The 21,274-nt window shown below is 35.8% G+C and overlaps 1 protein-coding gene and 1 long non-coding RNA gene across 3 annotated transcripts; one reads left to right on the forward strand and one right to left on the reverse strand.

The window, feature by feature from the left end:
• The first annotated feature begins 4,464 nt into the window (after window positions 1-4,464).
• On the forward strand, window positions 4,465-5,964 carry LOC128922745 (uncharacterized). Its single transcript, XR_008471924.1, has 4 exons — window positions 4,465-4,600; window positions 4,658-4,724; window positions 5,007-5,475; window positions 5,550-5,964. It is a non-coding gene; the product is annotated as an uncharacterized LOC128922745 (long non-coding RNA).
• A 6,224-nt stretch (window positions 5,965-12,188) lies between these two features.
• On the reverse strand, window positions 12,189-14,014 carry LOC128922809 (uncharacterized). Of its 2 annotated transcripts, XM_054234770.1 has the most exons (3): window positions 13,123-14,014; window positions 12,896-13,058; window positions 12,189-12,837 (listed from the first exon to the last, which is right to left on the reverse strand). In XM_054234770.1, exons 2-3 carry the CDS (start codon window positions 12,988-12,990, stop codon window positions 12,492-12,494), a joined length of 441 nt encoding a protein of 146 aa, XP_054090745.1. In that variant the 5' UTR covers window positions 12,991-13,058; window positions 13,123-14,014; the 3' UTR covers window positions 12,189-12,491. The 2 variants fall into 2 exon arrangements, with proteins under 2 accessions (XP_054090745.1, XP_054090744.1); XM_054234769.1 differs by having other exon boundaries at window positions 12,896-14,014.
• Window positions 14,015-21,274: the final 7,260 nt, after the last annotated feature.

Consider the following 21,274-nt stretch of genomic DNA (forward strand, 5'->3'; position numbering starts at 1 on the left):
CCTTCTGTCCCATCTCCGTCCGCTGCCATCCTTTCTGAAGGGAAATTAACAGCAGCGAAAATGCTTGGAGCAGTTTTAAGAAAAATGGAGGACCACGAAAAGCGAGAGGAGGAGGCTATTGCTCTAAAGGGAACAATTGTAGAACAAAATGAGCAGATGACGGGTTTGCTCAGCCAAATAACTCAAGCAATAACCACGATGTCAGAGATTATGCTTAAATTAATAAATAAATAAAAAAATTAATTAAATAAATAAATAATACATTAATAAAATAATTAAATAACTCAATAAATTAATAAATAATTAAATAAATATAAGTTAGTAATAATAAATACTGAATTATTTAAACATATGTAGATGTCTTTTTATTCATATTTAGAGGAAGTAAAATATACAAAGACAGTAAGTAACATGTTAAGTGTAATAAACAAAATAAATACTTATATTTATAGTACATAACGCTTCTGTAAAAATGTATATTATAAAGACATGATGTAGCGTTCTCTAACTCTAGCACCCTCCCTAAAATTGGGATTTTGGATAACAATTTCGGTGTCTTGTGATTCTTCTAAAACTTCTTCGAAGTCAAGGTCTGCAGCTACACCATGCTTCAGTAAAATGTTGTAAAGGATTGTACACGCGTAAATAATCATAGCCGCTTTTTCAGGGCTGTAATGAAGACTGCGCCGTTTTGAGAGGCACCGGAATCGTCACCTCAAAATACCAAAGGCTCTCTCAATAGTATTTCGTGCTTTGGCGTGCAACTTATTGTAACGCACATCCCTTGCATTTGAAGGTTCACCGACTGGCGTTAACAACCATGGCTCCAATGGATATCCTTGGTCACCTAAATACCACGAATCACTTTGTTTGTTATAGATACTTATGAGGTGCAGACGTGTTGGGGATGTGGTCAAAATACCAGAATCATGACAAGACCCGGGATATCTCGCGTTGACAGCGGCGAACAATAGTCGATGATCACAACCCCGCCAAAAATGCAAATATACATATATATGCATAAACAGAAACATTGGTAAATAGTTTGGTTAATATAGAACATTACGTACTGCTTCTACATTAAGGCTGTAAAATCCTTTCCGATTCATAAAAAGTGAGAGTGGAGTGGTGGCCCCGCCCTCAAATAAGTTTTTTGTATTTAACTCGCAAATCAATAAAGTTATATAAACCAAACTTTCTGCAGTCGTTGCTTTTAGACACTTCTTAAAGCAGTCCAAAAATGAAAGAAATCGGATAATAACCACGCCCACCTTCCATACAAAGGTTAAGTTGAAAATTACTAAAAGTGAGTTAACTCAGTAACGAAAAACGCCAGAAACACTAAATTTCACATAAGAAATGGCAGATGGAAACTACACTTAGAGTTTTTTACAAAATGGAAAATGGGGGTGGCGTCGCCCACCTATGGGTCAAAAACCATATCTCAGGAACTACTCGACCGATTTCAATTAAACTTGGTTTGTAATAGTTTCCTTACATCCCAATGATATGTTGTGAAAATAGGGCAAATCGCTTCACAACCACGTCTACTTCCTCTATACCGGAAATTTGAAGACGATCTGAATCGTTTACTTTACAACATATAAAGTAAGCACTAGTGAAGATATCGATGCAGAACTTTGCACAAATACTACCTTAATAGTGTGGCAGCCCCATTCTAAAAATCGCCGAAATCGGACCATAGGTTTTCAAGGCCCATATATCGAGCATGAGGACATCGGTGCTTCTAACCTAATATTAGGGTTTCCAACTTTCAATGACGCATATGTGGGTCAAAATGTGTATTATATAATATAAATAAAGTTAAATAAATAAATGAATGAATGAAAAATTGCGAGAGTATAAAATATTCGGTTACACCCGAACTTAGCCCTTCCTAACTTGTTAGTATTGCATTTACGCACCAGATGTGCGTTGCAGCTTGCTTTGTCTTCCAAGACCTTTTTCTGCAGTTATATTCTTTTAAAATACGCTGCAGAACCAAGTCAAACATAGTACCGCTCCGTAAAGAGAAAATTTACTATAAATATAAAATAATATCAGTAATAAATTACTAATACGCACTTATACCTGAGACAGACATGTAGTACATATTGTAGTATGCTTCAGAAACCATATGTGTATCACCGGTTTTCCAAATTTTGTTTGAAAGCAAATGGAGTTCCGTACTACAATAGAGTTCTAGAAACCAATGAAATTTTGTGGTGTTGTGAAATGTACTACAATGGATTGCATTGAACACACCGAAAACTTTAAACTCTTCTGCCACAATCATATGTTTTCTGACATTTTGACATACAGAAAATAAATTAAATTCAAAATTAATTGAAATCAAAAAACAAAATTTGAAAAAAAAATTATGTGAAAAATGTGTAATATGTAATATGTAATAATTATAATGGACAATAATATTTTAAGATTGTTTGAAGTTATAACTAAGTCAGGGTCAATTTTCCTGCGTGTTATTCATAATTATATTTTGCTTGAATTTATTTGTATCAGCAGATGGATGTAAACATAGTACAATACTACATGTGTGTCACTATGCTGGTATATGGTTTCTTGAGCTTTTATTGTAGTACACATCGTAGTACAGAAACCATAAGTCTGTCTTAGGCATTACATCCACTGACTTCAAATTTTCTTTTCATATGAAAAACTTTGCATGTGTACCTTACAAGACCCCTGCCAGCCAGGCCTAACCACTTTCCACTCATATTTCTTCAATTACTAACACCAACGCACACGTTTGGGTTGTTTTGTTTTAACCCTAATGCGATGAAAAAATAATTCCTCTAAAATGCTTAGAAATATGTTCCTCAAAAGTCGAATTAATCATACTAGGGTTAATACATTTCGAATTTCCCAAACAGAACAAAACTAGTTATCTCATTTCTTGTTCTTATTAAATGAGTGCGAAAGAGAAAACGTAATTGTCATTGGTGCCAAAAAAAAAATCCCATAAAGGGAAATATAAAAAAACTGAAAAACGCGAGTCATTTGCGCACATATGGTTAAAAAGGTGAGTTGAATGGAATTGTTAATATTTTTTATTATAATTTATATAAAATTAACTAATTTGTTATTATTCTAGCAGCATACAACAACCAGCAACATAGCAGCATAGCATAGAAGCAGCAGCAAACAAAAAATGTAAGTTTTGCTTTAAAAAATTGTATATTTTGTGTGCCTTCGCAGTGCAACAATTTATGTTTTGTGTGCCTGCACAGTGAAATAATTTGAGTGCATGCTTATGTTTTGTGTGCCTGCGCAGTGAAATAATTTGAGTGCATGGTTATGTTTTGTGTGCCTGCGCAGTGAAATAAATGAAATAATATTAACTATTATTATTTATATTTAATTAATATTTTTTCAGCTTCAATTAACCCTTTTTAGATTTTATTTAATTAATTTTTTTTTAGATTTTATAATTATTATTTATTAATAAATATTTTTTCAGCTTTAATTAACCTTTTTCAGATTTTATTTTTTTTCACCATAAATTATTTTTTTTCAGAATTTATAATTACAAATATTTAATTAATATTTTGTAATTATTATTATTTAATTAATCTTTTTTCAGCTTTTATTAATCTTTTTTTCAGATATTATAACTATTTTTATTTAATTAATATATTTCTCAACCAATATTATTTTTTTCAGATATTAATAATCTTTTTCTTTTGCCTTATCTTTTATTTTCAGATATCAATAACATATTTTACAAAAAATATTTTATATAATAAATATGTATTTAATTATACTAATAATTGTAAAAATTATTATTATTATGTTAAATAATTGTAAAAATAAAATGAAAATATGTTAACATAAATTTATATGATAAATAAAGTTTAAAAAAATAATTTTGAAATTTAAATAATATGTTTGAAATTTTAAGAAAATTTATAAATAGGGATGAAAAAAATGCAACCCTGCATCAGCTGACGATTAGGGATATTAGAGCAGTTCAGCTATATATTTGTGTATATAAATTATATGACACTGCATAATGAGCGCAACAGAGATGTAAGATCACATGTATTCGTACGTGTGAGGGGAATATTGGTTAAAAAACTCACACGCAGCTATGCTGGCCTATGGCAAACTCACCACTTTTGTGGGTTTAAAAAGCTTCGGTTTAACCAGCTTTTTCACCACCTTTGGCTGGCAGGGACGGAGTTAACTCATACACCACTATACATGCAAATTTTTTCAGATTTTACCAATACATACACATTGCAAACATTTTGTACCTATGTGGCAATCTCGCTAGTTAGAGTAGCAAAATTCATTAACCCTAATTTGTATGTGTAAGAGAGAGATATAATGAACCGTTCAAAAATCGCCGCCATGGCCGCTGTTCATTTAAAAATAAAATTTTAAGTGAATGGATGTAAATGCGTTTTAAATATTTCTTTTATTTTGTTAAGTGTTTTTGGATATTTATCCATCTTATAAATGCATTATTTGTATTACTTTTGTTATTTGTTTTTATAATTAAAATTTCATTTCATTGTAGTTATACATGTGTGCACAGCAAAGGAGGAGCAAGGAGGTGACGATGAAATTGGTGGAGGTATGTTTCATATATTTTTAATACATAATACAAATTAGTAATTTTAAATAATTTCAGGTTTATGGATTTATAATTGGTGCAATATATAACAACAACAACGCAGAAAACAATGGAAAATAACATGGTAAATATAAATGCGTATATGTGCATGTTGAGTTAGTGCGTATTAAGATGTACATACATATGTACACATGTATGTATGTACAAGAATGCATCCAATGTCCAAAATATTTATTTAGAATAATTTTTATTTTGATTTTAAAAAGTTGTTTATTTTTTGTTTAGTTATTACAAGCATTGAGCTCTGTAGATATATATATATATGTATATATATCTACATTGTATACATTCTATATTGTTTTTTAGTATTACTTATATTTTCATTATCCATTTCAAATATTGACAGACAGGTCCTTCTCCACCTGGTCCTTCCATCGGAGTGGAGGTCTCCCTCTTCCTCGGCTTCCACCAGCGGGTACTGCATTGAAAACTTTCAGAACTGGGGCACTTTCATCCATTCGAACAACATGACCCAGCCAGCGTAGCCGCTCTTTTTTTATGCGCAGAACTATGTCAATGTCGTCGTATAAGTCGTACAGCTCATCATTTCATCTTCTGCGGTATTCGCCGTTGCCAATGTTTAAGGGATCATAAATCTTCCGCAAAACCTTTCTCTCGAAAACTCCTAGTGCCGTCTTATCGGATGTTGACACCGTCCAATTCTGCACCATACAGTAGGACGGGAATGATGAGGGACTTGTAGAGTTTAGTTTTTGTTCATCGAGAGAGGACTTTACTTTTCAATTGCCTACTCAGTCCATAAACACAAATACTTTGCACAAATGGAGGATTACAATAGCTACAACTTTTCTTAGGTTTGTACTACGAATACAAATATATTCATATTTTCTAATCGTTAATAACAATTTCTATTTCTAATATTTTTCAGGCATGATAAACAAGACAACAACAAATGCCATCGTACATTTAGATTAGCAGTTGTCCAACCTCTTTCCGACGAGCTGAACCCTTTTATGATGTACATATGAGATAGGATTGTGTGGAATTGACATCAAACAATATTGGTTGAGTAGTTTCGTTGGAACCTTACAGAATAGTTGTAAGGAAATCGTTCGCGTTTAGTACTAATGTATTCATTTTGAATTATGAATTGATATAAATTATGAATTAGATTTAAATGTAAAATATTGTTAAATTAAACGAATTTTCGAATACTAATAACAGTCGTAATAGTAGTTGAATTTTATTTGTATTGTATAACAACAACTACAAAAAATAAAAATTTAATAATTAATACTAACTTTATTTGTAAAATATATAAATTTTGTCTATGTATAAATGATAGCTGCAAAAACGTTTGTAAAAATTAAAGTTCACTTTGTACTGAAATGCTAATATTTAAAAATTAATCTATAATGGAGGATGGGATCATGTGTAGAAGTTCACGCAAGTGAGGAAAGTTTTTGATTGCCACTCACTTGGGAGTGGCCAGAAACGATTCTTCTCCACATGGTTCAAGCAGCTCACGACTTCCGGTTTAGACCAAGTATCCTCTGGGTAGCCAACAGACATCCGTTTGAAGGCGAGCTAAAGTGAGAAGGCGAAGCCCGCTTATGCGGTTGTGCGTAGGGTTTGGGACCCACCACATAAAAACACCCCCCAATGAAAAATCTACGAAAGCCTCGGATGAGACACCCCCCTTTTGATGACGACCCCTGCAAACGTTTTAAGGATAATGATATAAGGGCATGCACCTGGAATGTCCGGACCCTTAATTGGGAAGGTGCCTCTGCCCAGCTGGTTGATGTCCTCATAGGACTTAAGGCTGACATCACCGCCATCCAAGAAGTGCGATGGACGGGACAAGGACGGAAGAAGGTGGGTCCTTGTGACATCTACTACAGCGGCCATATAAAGGAGCCCAAATTTGGTGTTGGATTTGTGGTGGGAGAGAGACTCCGTCGCAGAGTCCTGGCATTCACCCCGGTGGATGAACGTCTAGCCACAATCCGCATCAAAGCGAGGTTCTTCAACATATCGCTGATTTGCGCCCACGCCCCAACGGAAGAGAAGGACGATGTGACCAAAGATGCTTTCTATGAGCGCCTAGAACGCACCTATGAGCGCTGCCCCCGCCACGATGTAAAAGTCGTGCTTGGTGATTTTAACGCCAGGGTGGGGAAAGAAGGTGTCTTTGGCACAACAGTCGGAAAATTCAGCCTCCATGACGAAACATCGCCAAACGGCCTGAGGCTGATCGACTTCGCTGGGGCCCGAAATATGGTCGTCTGTAGTACCAGATTCCAGCATAAGAAAATACATCAAGCTACTTGGCTGTCTCCTGATCGAAACACGCGGAACCAAATCGATCACGTTGTGATAGACGGAAGACATGTCTCCTGTGTTTTAGACGTGCGTACGCTCCGAGGACCAAATATAGACTCGGACCATTATCTGGTCGCAGCGAAGATACGCACCCGCCTCTGTGCAGCAAAGAATGCCCGTCAACAAACACAAGGAAGGTTCGACGTCGAAAAGCTGCAATCGCAACAGACAGCCACGAAATACTCTACTCGACTTGCACTCCTGCTCTCTGAGAGCACTCATCAGCATCTCGGTATAAGGGAACTGTGGAACGGCATCTCAAACTCACTGCGTACCGCTGCAGCCGAAACAATTGGTTTTCGGCAACGACAAAAAACAAGCTGGTACGATGAGGAGTGCCGTCTCGCAGCGGAGAGAAAACAGACTGCCTACCTCGCAACATTGCAAACGACCACAACACGTGCGGGATGGGATAGATACCGAGAGCTGAAGAGGGAAGCGAGACGCATTTGCAGACAAAAAAAGAAAGAGGCCGAAATGCGTGAGTACGAAGAGCTTGAGAAGCTGGCAGACAGAGGGAATGCTCGAAAATTTTATGAAAAAATGAAGCGACTTAACGAAGGTTTCAAGACCGGAGCATCCTCATGTAGAGACCAAGGTGGTAATCTGGTAACCGATGTCCAGGGCATACTGGGATTATGGAGGGAACACTTCTCCGACCTGCTGAATGGCAGTGAGAGTACAACACCAGGAGATGGCGAACCCGATCCCCCAATCGATGACGATGGAACAGATGTTCCATTACCCGACCATGAAGAAATTCGAATAGCAATTACCCGCTTGAAGAACAACAAAGCAGCGGGGGCCGATAGATTACCGGCAGAACTATTCAAATACGGCGGCGAAGAACTGATAACGTGCATGCATCAGCTTCTTTGCAGAATATGGTCGGAAGAAAGCATGCCTGACGATTGGAATCTCAGTGTGCTCTGCCCAATCCATAAAAAGGGAGATCCCACAATCTGCGCCAATTACCGTGGGATCAGCCTCCTAAATATCGCATACAAGGTTCTATCGAGCGTATTGTGTGAAAGACTAAAGCCCACCGTCAACAAACTGATTGGACCTTATCAGTGTGGCTTTAGACCTGGAAAATCGACAACTGACCAGATATTCACCATGCGCCAAATCTTGGAAAAGACCCGAGAAAAGAGGATCGACACACACCACCTTTTTGTCGATTTTAAAGCTGCTTTCGACAGCACGAAAAGGAGTTGCCTTTACGCCGCGATGTCTGAATTTGGTATCCCCGCAAAACTAATACGGCTGTGTAAATTGACGTTGAGCAACACCAAAAGCTCCGTCATGATTGGGAAGGACCTCTCCGAGCCGTTCGATACCAAACGAGGTTTCAGACAAGGTGACTCACTATCGTGCGACTTCTTTAACCTGATGCTGGAAAAAATTATAAGAGCTGCAGAGCTAAACCGAGAAGGTACAATCTTCTACAAGAGTGTACAGCTCCTGGCGTACGCCGATGATATTGATATCATCGGAAGCAACAACCGCGCCGTTTGTTCTGCTTTTTCCCGCATGGATAAGGAGGCGAAGCGAATGGGTCTAGAGGTGAATGAGGACAAGACGAAATATCTCCTGTCATCAAACAAACAGTCGGCGCATTCGCGTCTTGGCTCCCACGTCACTGTTGACAGTCATAACTTCGAGGTCGTAGATAATTTCGTATACCTGGGAACCAGCATCAACAACACGAACAATGTCAGCCTCGAAATCCAGCGCAGAATAACTCTTGCCAACAGGTGCTACTTTGGACTGAGTAGGCACTTGAACAGTAAAGTCCTCTCTCGACGAACCAAAATCAAGATCTACAAGTCGCTTATCATTCCCGTCCTGCTTTACGGTGCAGAAGCTTGGACGATGTCAACATCAGATGAGACGACACTAGGAGTTTTCGAGAGGAAAATTTTGCGCAAGATTTATGGTCCTCAGAACATTGGCAACGGCGAATACCGCAGACGATGGAACGATGAGCTGAACGAGTTATACGACGACATTGACATAGTTCAGCGAATAAAAAGACAGCGGCTACGCTGGCTAGGTCATGTTGTCCGAATGGACGAAAACACTCCAGCCCTGAAAGTGTTCGATGCAGTACCCGCCGGAGGAAGCCGAGGAAGGGGAAGGCCTCCACTCCGTTGGAGGGACCAGGTGGAGAGCGACCTGGTTACACTTGGGATCTCCAACTGGCGCCGAACTGCGAAGGAGAGAGACAGGTGGCGCACTATCGTCGATTCGGCTATAACCGGCTAAACGGTTGCAACGCCAATCACATACATACAATCTACAATGATTATTAAAAATGTAAAATATTATACCATACTAATTTATGAATGTAAATACATCATACAATTATAATAAAAATAAAAATAAAACAATTTAAATTTTTCGTTTTCAAACGGAAAAGTAGGTGCCCTATAGAATGAAGACCAATGGAGACCAATAAACCAAATTTAAGTAACGAAACGGTGACCCAACAAATGACCAATGCCTGTGATTAAAGGGTTACCCTGAAAATGATAAATCGAACAGTCTCCACTGATAGATGGCTGATTAAAAAAAACTACTACAGGGGCTCTGCTAACCACAGAGTGACATATGCCTTTCCAAAACAAAGAAAAATTAGAGCAGAAATACATATGCAGCATTGGCACCAAAATCAATTAGAGAGAGCGAGCAAGATAATCACACCGACATGCCGTAAAAGAGGAGAAATGGTAACTTTTTTCCTGCTGCTAGAACAAAAGAGACCAAAAAAATAATACAAGCTTTCTTTACCGGTAACGAATATTCCATAAGATAGTAACTCTACTCGTCTTGCAGGGTAGTGGTATATGTGTTAAGCTCCAGCTACCGATACTTGACTTGACTCAGCTTCGAAAAATTTGACTTGGAAAACTTAGATGCAGTTATACTAAACACAGCGCGTAGAAATCAGCTGTTTTTGAATATTGAGAGAGCACACAAATGTGACATTTTAATTGATTTGTGAAGTTTGTGAAAATTTAATAAATAATAAAACAAATTGTTTTGCCGAATACCTTAATAATAATAATAAAATTTAATAATGGATAGTGATTTATTCCAAGAACTTGTTTATTTAAATATTCTTCGCCTTCAAAGAAGAAAAGTTTTGAGAAGACGTAAACGCCGCTGGTCCGTTCATCCAGCTAATCGGGATAGAAACCCAAATGGTTTCTTCTGGAAGAACTTTTTAAAATTAAAAGAAGACGACCAAAAACTATTTCTTTTAACACGGATGAATCGGACAGTGTACAATATTCTTTTAAATATAATTAGTCCGTTTTTAAAAAAACCAAAACAACAAGTTGGCGTCGAGGAGCGAGTGGTTATAACATTAAAGTAAGTTAAACAATCCTTGAAACATATTCATTTAATTGTATTCTCATATATTTTTTAGGTACCTCGCTTATGGAACACCTTTTGAGGTCATAGCCTCGATGCATAAGTTAGGCAAAACAAATGTGCGGAATATCGTACTTGAAACGTGTGAAATACTTTGGTTACATCTGTCCCCGATATACCTTAGCGAGCCAAGTACCGCACAATATAAAGATATTGCTGCAGATTTTTTAAAACTGTGGAATATACCCAACTGTGTAGGAGCAATTGACGGGAAGCATATAGCTATTGTTCGTCCACAAAATTCAGGCTCGTTATTTTATAACTATAAAAAGTTTTATAGTATAGTTTTAATGGCATCCTGCGACGCTAGGTATACGTTTACCTCTGCCAGCATTGGTAGCTATGGAGGACAAAGTGACGGAGGTACATTAAAAGATTTGCAATATATAGATATTTACTTATTTTTATTTTATTTCAAGGTGTCTTTCAGCAATCTAAATTTGGTAAAGCGCTCTTGGAAAACAAATTGCCACTACCACCAAGAGCTCCATTATGGAATGAATCCTCAACAGATTTTCCAAATTTTTTTGTGGCCGACGCAGCGTTTCCGTTGAAGGAAAACTTAATGCGACCTTACCCCGTTGCACAGCTGCCACGAAACAAAGCAATTTTCAATTACCGGTTATCGCGAGCTCGTAGAGTAATCGAAAATAGCTTTGGTATTTTAACCGCTCGATGGCGTGTTCTACGAAAGTTCATAGACTTTAGCCCAAAGAACTGCGAAACAATTGTGTTAACCTGCTTGGTTCTTCACAATTTTGTAATGTTGAATGACCATGATCGTTGGTATTGTCCAGATACATTTGTAGACACAGACACCGCAGACCATGGAATATTGGAGGGAGAATGGCGTGAAGATTTAGAGAGTGTTGGAGGTGCATTACATTCAATAAGTTCAACTCGACGCAATGCATCTTGTATCGCATTCCGTGTAAGGGATTTTTTGGCAGAATATTTTATTAACCAGGGAGGAGTTTCATTTCAAGAAGATCGTATTTAGTGTATATTTATTTTATTTATATTTATATCGTATTTAATGTGTAAAATTGTAATCCAAGTATGAAGTACTATACTTTTTGTTACGTTAACTTTTTTATGATATTTTATTAAACCATATGTTTACATGACTTAGTAACATAATTTTCCGCGCTTTGTATGTGTGTGGTGAATCTTAGTAACCCTCATTAATTTTATTAAACTTGTTACAAACCAATTGTATTTCATCAAAGAGAATTTCCATTTAATAAACCTAATAATAATTTTTATAACGTTTTACAAATATCGTGTGTTTGCCCCTTTCACATACTGGTTATAATTCCGCACGTAAGTATACCTGTGTCATACGTATACACCATAGATATATCTATAAATATTGTTTTATTTACTGAAAAAGATGGTAATTATCTGTATTAGGAAGATTACACAGGCATATGGCAAATGAATTCTGTATAGTAAAGTTTATTACGAAAATATATGTATATATTTTATTTACCGACAAAATCATAATTATGACGGTATCTAATTAGTAAATAAGACATAGGCTGTATAATCAAATAAATGTACATACAAAATAGGGTAATTTTTCCCTATCAAAACGCCATGATTCTTTAAAAAAATTGGTGAATGTTTTCTGCAACTACACAATGACAACAACCTTCCAATCACTAATCACTACCAACATAACTACATAACACACAAAAAATAAAAGACAAAGACACAAAATTAAAGAGTTATAAAAACAAATTGTTTTATTTTTTTTTCAAATACATTCTTAAAACTATTTTTGAAAAATGAGGTACATTGTTGTTTCTTACGTCTAGGTAAAAAGCGTTTTAAACATTTTAAAACTATTTTTGAAAAATGAGATACATCGTTGTTTCTTACGTCTAGGTAACAAGCGTTTTAAACATTTTAAAACTATTTTTAAAAAATAAGATACATCGTTGTTTCTTACGTCTAGGTAACAAGTCTTTTAAACATTTTTACATATTAATTCAATATATGTATAAAACATCAAACAAATGATTTAAAAATTAAAAAAAAATTATTCGGGTTCCGATTTAATAGCAAATAATGAATTTGTTAAAACTTGTATTGCTTTCATTTGTTTTATGTTATTATCGTTCATGATAGAGGTCAACATAACACCAAACGACTTCACCGCCTCGCTGCCTTTGCTCCTCTCTGCACACATGCTTTTGTATAGCTCGCACGCTTCTTTGAAGCAGCCGTCGTCATCGCTGTTTGTTTTCTTTACTCTTTTCCGGATCAGAGTTGAAAACGACAACTCCGAAGGCGACGATAAATTAGTCTGAGAACATTCAAAACTAATTGGCTCCAACAGCTCCTGCGAAAACATATCATCTAAAATGTTTGTGGTGCAACGATTTCTGTAAAAGGGAAATAAATATTTAATACGTATAAAATATTAAAAAAATATTAACTTACCTTCTGGGTTGTATAGATTGTTTTAAAAAGCTCATATTATCGAACAATGGCCAGGTTTCGGCGTTACTCGCCCCACTTCCTGATGTTGCCTCCATTTTCCTTACCTCCCTACTGAATCTTTCTCTTAGAGTCAGCCATATATATATACAAAATATATTACAATCTAATAAATAAATTGTTAATAACAATTACTTTCCAGTAGCACCTAGCTCCTTCGCCACGCTTACCCACGCGTCCCTCTTCCGGCTCGGCACTCGGTAGCCTACGCAGGCCTTGTTATATAAAATTTCACGCGCCCGCACTTCTTCTATTAATTTTTCATCATTCATTGTGTTTATTGGATTATTTATCAAATGGCAAATTAAATATAGAAAATTAAATGAGAATATGAAAATGAAATGATGAAAATGAAATGAAGCGTGCTATCAAAAAGGCGAGCGAAACAACTGAGCTGTCACTCTCTGAAATGTCAAAATAAAGAGAGAGAGCAAAGATGCCACTCTCTGAAATGTCAACTTAACTTGAAATTCTAAATTCAACAGACTTTCAAGTCAAGTCATGCGTTCGGTAATCAAATACATGCAAGGCCCATTAAACGGATCTTTTATGTGACAGTTATCAAGTCTCTCTAGGTCAAGTCAAGTATCGGTAACTGGAGCTTTAGCTCCGTCTTGTAGGGTATCTGAAAATTTATTTATTTGGCAATATTTTTCATACTAAATCAATATACCAATGTTTACTGCCGTGGTACCTAACAATTTGGAATTTTGTTATAAGTGGTCATACACGACATACATGTGCGTTCAATCGGTAGCTGTTCGAATGAAATTTACATGTCTGTTACAGGACCAAGATATTGCTTTCAAATTGCAATGCACTCACACCTTTTGACTACCACACATTCACTTCAAATATTTGATTGTCGAACGTAAATTTTTTCAATCAAGAAGTGCTTCAACTTGGTGAACAAATTCTAACAAAAATTCTATCGCCGCTTGCTGAGCTGCATAATTTTGTTTTACATAGGTAGACTATTCACAATGGTAAAAACGATTCAAAGGATCAATGCTTGTCAAAAAGGATAATATAAATATATATTTTTTATATTTTTAACTCTATATAAATTATAATTTATTAAACAAAACGTAATACTATGTCCACATATAACGATATTATCCCTATTAATGAGCTTACATCGATAATCAGCAATTATGAAACGAGATTTACCATACAAAAAATATCTTGATAATCCGAGATTATAATATTATCTCGTATTTTATTAACCCAAACGATTACCCTCCTCCCGCCCAACCGACGCGTGGGGCGCAGTCCGAATACGAGCGGAATTTGCCGAGTCTAGAAAGGCAAGAGATTTTTAAGCGTCCGGTTCTCAAACTGCTCAGCTACAGAAAGAAACATTTCAACAGCTGAGATTTAAAAATTTATAAAAACAAAAAGTTAAAAATTTCTGAATATTATTTATTAAGAGAAGACAAAATAGTTTTTTTGATGCTAAATATTGAGTCAGATGGATCAAATGTGCTGGAATGCAAATTAAAATCATGACATATTCGGCAGAATGGTTCATTTAACTCAAAATTTGTTCTAGAAGATTTTAGAAATAATGGTCTAAACTGCCTGGATGAACGCAATGGGACATTAAACTTAATATCAGACAAAAGGAATGAACTACAAACTAAACCATTCAGAAGTTTTACTAGAAAAATTATACCTAGCATTTCTCTGCGACTAGTGAGTGTGGGAAGATTTATAAGTTTTAAACGACTAGTATACGGGGGAAGATTCAATCTTGAATCCCAATGTAAGTGGCCTAAAGCAAAAAGTAAAAATTGTTTTTGAACGGACTCAAGCTTATCAGAATGGGATTGATAGCTAGGATTCCATACCACAGAACCATACTCCAATATAGGCCTTACCAATGTTGTAAAAAGAATTTTAGTAATATACGGATCACTAAATTCTTTAGACCAACGTTTAACAAAGCTAAGAGCACCTTTAGCTTTTAAGACAATTGAATTTACATGAGAATTAAAATTTAGTTTAGGGTCCATATTAACTCCTAAATCAACAAAGCTAAAAACTTGCTCTAAACTGAAGTTATTTATTACATTTTTTAAGATTCAGTGGCATATCATTTTTGTGACACCAAGTAACTAAATTATTTAAATCCGATTGCAACTCAGTCCTTTCGTTATGAGAAGTATATGATTTAAAAAGTTTTACATCATCCGCATATAATAAAATTTCTGAAAACTTAATTACTGAAGGTATATCATTGATGAACAACAATAACAGAATCGGGCCGAGATGACTACCCTGTGGAACCCCTGAAGTGACACTAATTGAATCGGATAATGTATTATTAAATAAAACTTGTTGTTTTCTGTTAGTAAGATATGAGGATACCCATTCAAGAAGTCTTGGTTGAAAACCAAGAAGATTCAGTTTTTGCAAAAGAATTGAGTGGTTTACTCTATCGAATGCTTTACTAAAGTCTGTATATATAACATCAGTATTCTTATTATCCCTAAAACCCATTGACACATGGTTTACAAATTCAAGCAAGTTAGTTACTGTAGATTTGTCTTTACAAAATCCATGCTGAGAGAATGAAATTAAAGGAGAGATTAAGAAAGTTATTTGGTCAGTGACAATAGCTTCAAAAAGTTTGGGTATAGCTGACATTTTAGCTATCCCCCTATAGTTCTCAACAGATGATCTAACTCCACTTTTATGCAAAGGTAATATAAAAGAGTTTTTCCACATTGACGGAAAAATACCTTGTTTAAGAGATAGGTTAAAAAGCTTAGTTAAGGGCAGATAGATATATTTTGCGCAATTTTTAAGAAAGCTTGAGGGAATCATATCAGGGCCATATTTAAACGAATCTTTTAACGTAATTAAATAATTTAAGACATCTGTTTCAGAAATAATTGGTGTATTAATTACAGTACTCGGACATAACACTTGATGATATGGCACATTCATAGGGTAGTTTGAACAATAATTGGATTTGAAGAATTCTGCAAACATATTAGAAATAATATAATTGTCACATGACATTGTTGATTTATATTTCATCGCGGACGGAAAATTTGAAATCCTGCGTTTGGAGTTAACGAAACCATAAAACAATTTCGGATTACGAATAATATTATTTTTTACTTTGATTATGTAGTTTTTATAACATTTTTTGTTAAGTTCCTCAAACTGACGACGCAATTTAGAATAATTTAAATAGTCAACAAGAGCTCCAGTTCTTTTATAAAGTTTAAAAGCACGAGCTTTTTTATTTTTTAATTTACATAGCTCATTCGAATACCACAAATTTGAACTTTTTCTTTTGATAATAAAACATTTCGGAACAAATCTTTCAAAAATATTAAAAATTGTTTCATTAAAATGTGATACATTTAATTCAATATTACCACTATAATCAGGCCAAGTCAATTTAGAAAGTTCACAATTAATCTTTTTGAAGTTAGCTTTCGCAAAGTTGAACCGAGAACAAAGGTCCTGTTTGTTGCATACAAGTAATTCGTCTATGATTTCGATATTAATTTCCAAGGCAGGGTGATAAGAGTCCTCTGGCAAAACTAAAGGATCAGATCGGACCACAGAAACTGTTGAAGTATTATCAACATAGACCAAATCTAAGAATTTACCAAACTTGTTCGGAATTAAGTTAATTTGGTTAAGACCCATCCCAGACATTTCTTCCAAAAACTCATTAAAGCTTAAACGAGTGCAAAAAGGGTAATGCAATCGTCAACAGATTTCCAAGATACACACGGTAAATTGAAATCGCCTAGAACAATTATGTAATCAGTATTCTTAGCAATTGAAAAAACATTATTTATTAAAGAAACATGCTGCGTATATACAGACAAGTCCGATTGAGGCGGAATATAAGATAAAGTTAGATAAATAGAACATTTATTAATACAAATTCGTATGCACTTAAATTCAATAAAGTCCGCATGAGGAACTTCTACTTCTTCAGATGGAATTGAAGAATGCACAGCAAATAGTACACCCCCCCCCCCCCCCCCCGACTCTGTTCAGTCGATCGCATCTAAAGATTTGAAATTCACTATTTAATATTTCGTTATCAAAGATATGAGGTTTAAGCCAAGTTTCAGTAAAAGCGATGACTTTAAAATTACAATTAGTGCTGTTCAAATACAATTCTTTTAATTTTGTATTTAAACCCCTTACATTTTGATAGTGAATTTGTAATGAATTTTTTATAATTAGTTTTTTGAATCCGCGGCATTTTTTGGAATATGAGCAATTACAGTTTGTTTTTGTTGCTTTTGCTCGAATTCGCGCACGAAAGCACCAGGTGGCCAAAATGATTCATCAAGTAGCAATTGAAAATTAACAGCTGAAACGCCAATCTTGAAAGAAGATATGTTTCTTTCGTATTTAAAGTTAAATTTTCTGACATCAATATCAATATCGTTAATTTTTAATTTCGACGAAATGTAAAACTTTATATCTTCGATTGTGGTATCCGAAGCGAATCTCGAAACGAAAATAAATTTTCGTTGAGGTATTACTACCAAATTTTTTGCCACAAACTCAGAGTTAATAGGAGGCGGATCCTGAATAGTTTTCCGCTTAAGGTTATCGTTAATTGTTTTCGGAGGATTAAGCACTTTTGAAGAGGAAGGCTTCTCTCCTTGAGGGCAAGGAGATGAGAGATTAATAAGGTCTAATTTCACCGGTGACATACTTTTCACGGACAAAGTGGCAGGTTCCTCATTAGACGGACGTTTACGTTTTGATGAAGGCTTAGCATTATCATCTTGATCATTTACGCATTTAAATGATTGAAACAACACTTCATAATGCTTAAATTTTTCTGTAAGGTTTTGAAGTTCTCGACCGATTTCTTTAAAATTATTGCGCGCCTGTTTAAAAACTTTAAATAATTCAATATCTGTCGGTCTACACTTTAAGCACGACCAGCGCAGACCCTTTCCATCGAGAATAGAATCTAAGATTCTACCTGTCAATCCAGCACATTTAAGATGGGCAAGCCCGTCACAAAGCCAACAAGAAACAAAACGATCAGAATCGCCTTTAATAGTACAATTCGGAAAATTGCAAGTCATTATGAAAAAAAAAAATTTAAATTGAAGGAAAAAACAGAATAGTAAATAATAATAAAAATTAAAATATGATATAATAGTAAATAGAAAAACAATAATAGTTATACTGAATTAGCCGAGATCACAACCAATATAATAGTGAGCAGTTTGAGAAGCACTGAGCCACTTAAAAATAACACGCAAACAGCTGTGAGCAAAAATGAAAGAAAAAAAGACGAATCAAAAGAAAAAGAGCAAATTAAAACAAAAACAATATGCAATCGCACAAACAATTGCAAAGTAGGAAATAAAATTGATAATTGATAACAACAACAAATGATTTAAAAGACTCGACACCAGAATTTAAGAAAATAGTTAAAATACAATTAAAATTTAAATATAACACAAAAGCAAATTAGCACAAATACTTAGCTTTAGATTACACTTATTAAAAGTAAACTTTCTTTAATTATATTAATAAATTTAAGCACAAATTCAAGAACCGAGAAAAAATTAAACTTCACAGTTTGACGTGTTGCCAGATAATGTATTATACAACAATATTTTCGGGTTGATTCCTAGTTTTGTCGATAATTTTACGAAGAAGTGGGGAAATGTCAAATGAAAACGTACATAAATATGGCCGACAGCGAAGAAAATAGAGCGACACTATTGTGCTGCCTATCTGTTTAAATAACAGGATAGTGCGTTCCATTGGCTTCTCTATAACCATTATAGTGGCCATGTGTGTTCGATCGGTATGCGTTCGTAGCAGATTTACTCGTGTATGGACTTATGCGCATACTAATCCACGTGGATGTAAAGTGTATGTAGATGGCCAAATGGTTTAATTGCATATAAAAAATTTGGTATTGCACCTGAACTAGTTCCGATTCATTCCGATGAACTAGATTCCGATTCCGATTCCTATACTGAACCTGGACGAATTTCAAATTGAAAAACTATCATACTAATATCTGGTGCGTAAATGATTTGCCTTCGATGTAGCAGCGTTCACGAAAATGTTTGATTTTTTACGATCGGTGTGCACTCATGTTTGTCGTGGATGGCTATGTGTGCACACAATTGGTAATTTGGAGAAGAAAAAACGACGACATAAGGTAAATTTTAAGAGAAAAAAATTATTTTGTTAAAAATATATAGACAAATACATAAAATTGTAATGTATTGCGTAATTACAAGAAATGTTATTACATTTTCCGCTTTATAACAGGTTTCTTCATTAACCCTAACTTGGTCACTATTTACATATGTAAATATTCGATTTTTAAAATAGCTATTATTTTCACATTCTCTTTCCTATAGAATTACGATTCGGACTCAGTGACTATTTTTTGATGTTTTTCCTGTGAATAGAAAAAAATGAAGTTAATTTACCGTAACTTTTTTCAATTTTCCCATTTTTTCTTCATAATCGGGCACTATTTACATATGTCAATATTTTTTGTTTTTGCGTTTTTAAAACAATAAAATTTATTTATTTATTAAATTATGTGCTTATAAATAAGAAAAATAAGGAATACATAAGAAATTGCAAATTTAGTTATTTATACATAGATTGCATTTTGTTTGCACTTTGCTGTGTTCGATGCAAACCGGTTTTTTGCACTGGCCACAAACTTTGCGTGTTGAACGCTTCCTTTTGCCTTCTTCTTGATAGCACATATAGCAAGCACCATTTATTTTCTCACGATCATCTTCAACTGGGACAAAATCATAATTTCTTTCGCTATGCAATGCATGAATAGGTACACCAACAATGCACTCAATTGCACTCTTTGTTGGAAAATATGAAATGACACGAGGAATCTGGGATCTTTTCAAAATTGTTGGCATACAAAGTTGTTCTGCTAATTGCTGCAAAAACAAACGACGTCCACCTGTTTTGATGAATAGTGCAAATATAAAACGTTCCTATTTCAGCCTCTTTCTTTTTTTGTCTGCAAATGCGTCTCGCTTCGCATCCCGCTCGTGTTGCGGTCGTTCCCTTATACCGAGATGCTGATGAGTGCTCTCAGAGAGCATGAGTGCAAGTCGAGTAGAAAATCGTTCAGCTGTCGGTTGTGATTGCAGCTTCTCGATGTCGAACCTTCCTTGTGTTTGTTCGTGGGCGTTCTTTGCTGTACAGAGGCGGGTGCGTATCTTCGCTGCAACCAGATAATGGTCCGAGTCAATGTTTGGTCCTCGGAGAGTACGCACGTCTAAAACACTGGAGACATGTCTTCCGTCTATCACAACTTGATCGATTTGGTTGCGAGTGATTCGATCCGGGGACAGTCAAGTAGCTTGATGGATTTTCTTATGCTGGAATCTAGTACTACAGACGACCATATTTCGGGCCCCGGCGAAGTCGATCAGCCTCAGACCGTTTGGCCATGTTTCGTCATGGAGGCTGAATTTTCCGACCGTTGTGCCAAAGACACCTTCTTTACCCACCCTAGCGTTGAAATCGCCAAGCACGATTTTGACATCGTGGCGGGGGCAGCGCTCATTGGTACGTTCTAGGCGCTCATAGAAGGTATCTTTGATCACTTCGTTCTTCTCTTCCATTGGGGCGTGGGCGCAAATCAGCGATATGTTGAAGAACCTCGCTTCGATGCGGATTGTGTCTAGATGTTCATCCACCGGAGTGAATGCCATTACTCGACAACGGAGTCTCTCTCCCACCACGAATCCCACACCGAATTTGCGTTCCTTTATATGGCCGCTGTAGTAGATGTCACAAGGACCCACCTTCTTCGGTCCTTGTCCCGGCCATCGCGTTTCTTGGATTGCGGTGATGTCAGCCTTTACTCTTACGAGGACATCAACCAGCTGGGCAGAGGCACCTTCCCAATTAAGGGTCCGGACATTCCAGATGCATGCCCTTAATTCGTAGTCCTTTAAACGTTTGCAGTGGTCGTCATCAAAATTGGGGTCTCTCATCCGAGGCTGTTTTTTTCTTTTCATTGGGGGGTGTGTTTATGTGGTGGGTCCCAAACCCTACGCACAACCGCATAAGCGGGTTTCGCCTTCTCACTTTAGCTCGCCTCCAAACGGATGTCTGTTGGCTACCCAGAGGATACTTGGTCTAAGACCGGAAGTGGTTAGCTGCTTGAGCCACATGTAAAAGAATCGTTCCTGGCCACTCCCAAGTGAACAACAGTCAGAAACTTTCCTCACTTACGTGAACTTCTACATATGACTCCATCCTCGTGTAACTGCATCGCTAATATTGTATGGGCTTATCTGCACACTAATC

Source organism: Zeugodacus cucurbitae, chromosome 6 (assembly GCF_028554725.1).
Source record: "Zeugodacus cucurbitae isolate PBARC_wt_2022May chromosome 6, idZeuCucr1.2, whole genome shotgun sequence".
Classification (NCBI taxonomy): domain Eukaryota; kingdom Metazoa; phylum Arthropoda; class Insecta; order Diptera; family Tephritidae; genus Zeugodacus; species Zeugodacus cucurbitae.

What these genes read in the sequence shown, in the direction of transcription:
- LOC128922809 (XM_054234770.1), bottom strand. Translation starts at nt 12,990, where the DNA reads ATGGAGGCAACATCAGGAAGTGGGGCGAGTAACGCCGAAACCTGGCCA. An exon ending in CAATCTATACAACCCAGAAG is followed by an intron (nt 12,838 to 12,895) that starts GTAAGTTAATAT and finishes TCCCTTTTACAG; the next exon opens with AAATCGTTGCACCACAAACA.